At 37.0% G+C, this 5,313-nt stretch overlaps 1 protein-coding gene across 1 annotated transcript; it reads left to right on the top strand.

Annotated features, from left to right (window-relative positions):
* The first annotated feature begins 462 nt into the window (after positions 1-462).
* LOC112466081 (laminin subunit gamma-1-like) lies at positions 463-5,308 on the top strand. The gene is made up of 9 exons (XM_025033969.1): positions 463-710; positions 1,053-1,482; positions 1,547-1,904; positions 2,226-2,414; positions 2,588-2,773; positions 2,895-3,097; positions 3,293-3,508; positions 3,734-4,004; positions 5,088-5,308. Exons 1-9 carry the CDS (start codon positions 478-480, stop codon positions 5,306-5,308), a joined length of 2,307 nt encoding a protein of 768 aa, XP_024889737.1. The 5' UTR covers positions 463-477.
* The last annotated feature ends 5 nt before the right edge of the window (positions 5,309-5,313 follow it).

The following is a 5,313-nucleotide window of genomic DNA, read 5'->3' on the forward strand; positions in this document are numbered from 1 at the left end:
ATGTACATATTTTTTCACATAAATACATATTTTTGTATTAATAAAAAGAATAAGTTGTGTGATTCTGCAGAATAATACATTGTAATCCACTGTCCCGCAATAGCACTGAAATTACACATTAGGCCTGTTCTTTTTAATTGAACTTCTTGCGGTTTATTTTTTATCTCTTTCTTTTTACGTTGGAGAGAAAAAGAAAAAAGATGAATTGTGCAAGAAGTTCAGCTAAATAGAACAGACCTCTTATGTTTTACTTTTGAACACTCATAGCGCTTAACGGTTGATTTTATTGTGAATCTTACTCATTGTGACTTTTGATCAGCATCATAAAAACCATCTATTTCTAAAATTTCAGCCAATTTCCAAGGTATGTGCGGGGTCCTTTAAATTAACATCACAGTTTTCCCTGATATAAATATAGATTAATTCTATCCTAAATCAAACTCTTTTATAATAGGATAATAAATTAAAATTTAATAAATGGTAGGTTCGAGAAGCTTGCAGTGCAACAGCGAGGGTAAATGCCAATGTAAACCTGGCGTAACAGGCGATAAATGTGATCGCTGTGCGGCCAATTTCTACAATTTCGGCTCACAGGGCTGTACCTCCTGCGAGTGCAGCTTGGCAGGGTCGGTAGACAACGTTCCCAACTGCGATACTGTCACGGGGGTTTGCGTCTGTAAAGAAAACGTCGAGGGAAAACGCTGCAGAGAGTTAGTCTTCTTATGCTTCAACTATTCAATCAAGCCATATCTTTTTGAGATAGAATATTAAATTAACCGACTCACACTTTAACATATTGACTGCGAACTTATATTAAATGATAAACTTATAGCTTTTTGATTTTTTAGCTTACATTATTATTAAAAAATAGTTGAAATATTATATGTTTAGATTATATAGAACTTCTCGCACATTTGCAATAACTATTCTTTGATTAGTGTGTAATCAATTTTCATTATCGCAAATTTTAATTTTATTTTTAATTAGGCTCTGTTGATTTTTCCTTCTGCTAAAAAATCGAAATCCACTAATTGAATGCCAAAATTGATTAGGTGTCGACCAGGTTTCTTCAATTTGGCAGTGGATAATGAGTTCGGCTGCACTCCCTGTTTCTGTTACGGCCACTCCTCGGTCTGTCGGCCAGCGACCGGTTACTCGAAACTATTCATCGAGAGTATGTTCGTACGAGGAAACGAGCGCTGGTCCGCATCCGTAGCCAGTAATCCGATTCCGTTGCATTACGATGCATTGACGCAGACGGTTTCGGTTACCGCGCTTGACCGTGACAACGTATACTTCCTCGCGCCTGATAAATTTCTGGGAGACCAACGAGCGTCATACAATCAGGATATATCGTTCATACTGAGGATAGGGGAAACTGGTCCGGCTCCTACGGCACGCGATGTAATTTTAGAAGGTGGAAATGGCGAGCAAATCACGCAACCGATCTTTGGCCAGAAAAATCGTTTACCGACTGTTACAGTGAGTGTTTTTATCTTTACTTCATTTTCTTACAGTATTGCATTAACATGTTTTATCTTTACAGCCTCAAGAATATCGGTTCAAGTTACACGAGCATGGCACTTACGGCTGGCAACCGCGATTATCTTCTCGTGCTTTCATGTCAATTTTGTCAAACTTGACCGCCATAAAGATCCGCGGGACTTATACGCATCAAGGCCGAGGATTTTTGGACGATGTGAAATTAGAGACGGCTCATCGTGGCGCAGCCGGCGAGCCGGCCGATTGGGTGGAACATTGTCAGTGTCCTCATGGCTACGTCGGTCAGTTTTGCGAGTCATGCGCGCCCGGATTTCACCACGACCCGCCCAATGGTGGTCCCTTCGCCCTTTGCGTTCCTTGCAACTGCAATGGACATGCCGATATTTGCGAGGCTGAGACTGGTAATTAAATTTTATTACATTATACGCTTTAAAGAGAGATAAATCAAACTAAACTCTAGAGATAAAGTAACTTTTTAGTTTTAATTCTTTGCGATTATAATCTTCTGGAAAACGCGAAATTTGAATCAAATTTATTTATTATCGCATTATTTGTCAAATTACGTTCGTCTAATAACTTTAACGACTTTTCGAGCATATCGCAAGTGTTTCGACTCTTGCTCTTATCTAATTTTTCTGAAAGGGTGATAAACTCACATAAATATAGGCATTTTAGAGTGTTTAATAATATTTCGAATATGATATTTTTTCCCTACATTTTAGGGCAATGTATCTGTCAGCATAATACCGCAGGAAGCAATTGCGAGCTATGTAGTAGAGGATATTATGGTTATCCATTGAAAGGAACCTCGGACGATTGCAAACCGTGCCCTTGTCCCGACAATGGGCCTTGCATTCTTCTAGGCAACAATCCGGATCCTATCTGCTCCGAATGTCCTATTGGCAGGACTGGTAAGTATATGTGTATAGTTTTTACAAATACCTTCTTCAAGTACTTTAACATAAGCATCTAAGATAAGCATCTATTAATATATCTATAAAGATAGCGTCTATTAATATTTCTTGCTTTTCTCTCTCTTTTTTTTTAATTGATTAAAGGTCATAAAATGTACGTTCTTGTGTAGGACCTAGATGTGAAACATGCTCCGATGGTTACTACGGGAATCCTGAAAGAGGTCTCGCTTGCCGTCCTTGCGATTGTAACAACAATATCGACTTAAATGCAGTTAGAAATTGTAATCACGAGACGGGAGAATGTCTTAAATGCGTCAATAATACAGCTGGCTTTCACTGTGAGGAATGTCTAGCCGGTAAATATAAATTGAGAACTATTTCATAAAGATCCATTATATAATATTTCTTCCACAAATTTCTATAATATATAATATGTGTGTTCGATTATATTTTATATTGTTATGTTTTGTATAATAGGATATTACGGAGACGCATTGTCGGATCGCAAGGAAGACGGGTGTAAGTTGTGTCAGTGTTATCCACCGGGTACTTTGGAACTTGAGGATGGAAGAATCGCGCCGTGCGATCAATTAACGGGACATTGCGTCTGTAAGCCACACGTTATAGGTCGCAATTGCGATAAATGCGAGGAAGGCTATTACCATATTATGAGCGGGGAGGTAAAGTCTGCTAAATTAAAATAAAAGAAAGAATAGAGATAATTTAATGATAACTGATACAATGAATTATCAAGTTATTGATCAAATAACACTTTAACTAACGTGTTGTTTATTTCATGTACAAAAATTTGTATATTACTTCTTTTAAAATTGTTTTTAAATTGCCTTAGTAAAAGGTACATCTTTGTATCCCAGGGTTGCACGCCTTGTAACTGCGATTTGGAAGGTTCTTATAATCGCACTTGTGACCCGATAACAGGACAATGTCAGTGCCGACTTGGAATAACGGGTCAACATTGTGATGCCTGTGAACCCTATCAGTACGGATTTAGCCGTGAGGGCTGCAAGCCTTGCGATTGCGACAGTATCGGTTCCCAGGATTTGCAATGTGATGCAAACGGACAATGTCCTGTAAGTATCTATACCTATATAAAATTAAATAATTTTGTACAAATGTAACAAAATGGGCAATTACTAGGATTTAAATTAAAATTACGTGTTTGCGCAGTTGTGGTATAAATCGAATCAACTGTAAATTTACATAAAAATTTTATTATTTTTTAGTTATTTATTTTTTTTCACAATAAATTTGCTCCTTTTTATCTTTTGTTTAATACTTTTGACGATTGTCGGTAGTGCTTGACGAACGTTGAAGGCAGGCGTTGTGATCGCTGTAAGGAAAACAAGCATAACCGTCAGCACGGTTGTATTGACTGTCCCGATTGTTACAATCTTGTACAATCGGCAGTCAATGATCACCGACGACGTTTGGCTGAACTTGAAGATACCCTTTATAAGATCAATAGCAGTCCAACTGTCATTAAGGATTCAGATTTCGAGAAGGAGCTCAAGAACGTACAAGATCGAGTAAAAACGTTATTGACTATCGCCAAGCGAGGATCTGGCAGTAAATATTATTAGTCATCTATTTTGAATTGGAAATTAGATAATAATTATATATAATTAAATAATGAAAAATTATCTAAAAATTATTAAAATTATTTTAATGAAAACTATAAATGGTAAAACCCCTGTTTAGGGGAGGCAGCTCCTATAGCCTTGACATATATTATAAAGGTCACTCTCTTGAATAACCTTCAAAAAGTTTTACATTGTTCGCTCGTTCTTTATTAAAAATTTATTAATAAAAAATTTTTTGAAAAATATAGTAGTTATTTTGAGTATTGAAAGGCATAAACGACTAATATATATGTGGAAATATATGAATGAAGTCTTTTAAAACAATAAATCGTTAATATATTGAAGTCTTTTTGTTAAAGCAGAGAATAGTTGGTATAGAAAAGTATATATACAATTTTTTTATGTGTTAGAAAGCATGAATACAAAGTATGCTTTAACCATAATTGTATGATTTTGTAAATATTATTTATTGAATGCGTGGGCAGGGGGGCTCCGCCCTTCCCCCTGCACTCCCACCCCGAAAAAACCAACCTAACCCGAATTATACAATGATAGACCTCATTTCGCCCTGTAAGCAGGGGTGAGGTAGGGTGGACCTCGTTTCGTGTGGATGGTTTTCTGGATAGCATTGTACTCTCCACGCAAAGCAAGATCCACCTCACCCTTGCTTTGCTTACAGGACGAAACTAGGTCTATTATTGTACGGTTCGGGTTTTCAACTTTCCACGAACCGAGATCCACCCCACTCACTCCTGCAGCAGGGGAAGGAGCGGTAGCCCCTCCCACGCCTACATGTGTATTATCTATACACATATTAGCAAATTACTTTCTTTAGCATTGACACAAACTATTATATTTCTCAGTTACATTTGTTAATAACTTTTTAACAAACAACGAGCGACGACTAAAATCTTTTGAATGTTGTTCAGGGTCATGATCTTGACAACATATGACAACATATCAAGGTCATTGGAGCTGCCTCCCCTAAACAGGAGTTTTACCCTATAAATATTTAATATTGTGATTTTGCTTATATTATTGTAAAAGTGAAAGCTAATACCTTTATTAGGTGAGAATAAAACGTTAGTGGAACAGCTAGGCGAGCTGCGTGAGCAATTAAATACGATTGACAAGATCTATCAAACTGTGGACGTGACGGCGAATGATGCACGCGATATAACTGAGGAAGGTTTGACGAATATCGACGAGGCAGAGAAAGTTTTGGATAAAATCTACGAGCAGCTAACGGTAAATAAAATTTTGCTCCTTTATAACAATTTCAGATATTGACTGTA

This window comes from Temnothorax curvispinosus, unplaced genomic scaffold (assembly GCF_003070985.1).
Source record: "Temnothorax curvispinosus isolate PA1 unplaced genomic scaffold, ASM307098v1 QBEX01015819.1, whole genome shotgun sequence".
Classification (NCBI taxonomy): domain Eukaryota; kingdom Metazoa; phylum Arthropoda; class Insecta; order Hymenoptera; family Formicidae; genus Temnothorax; species Temnothorax curvispinosus.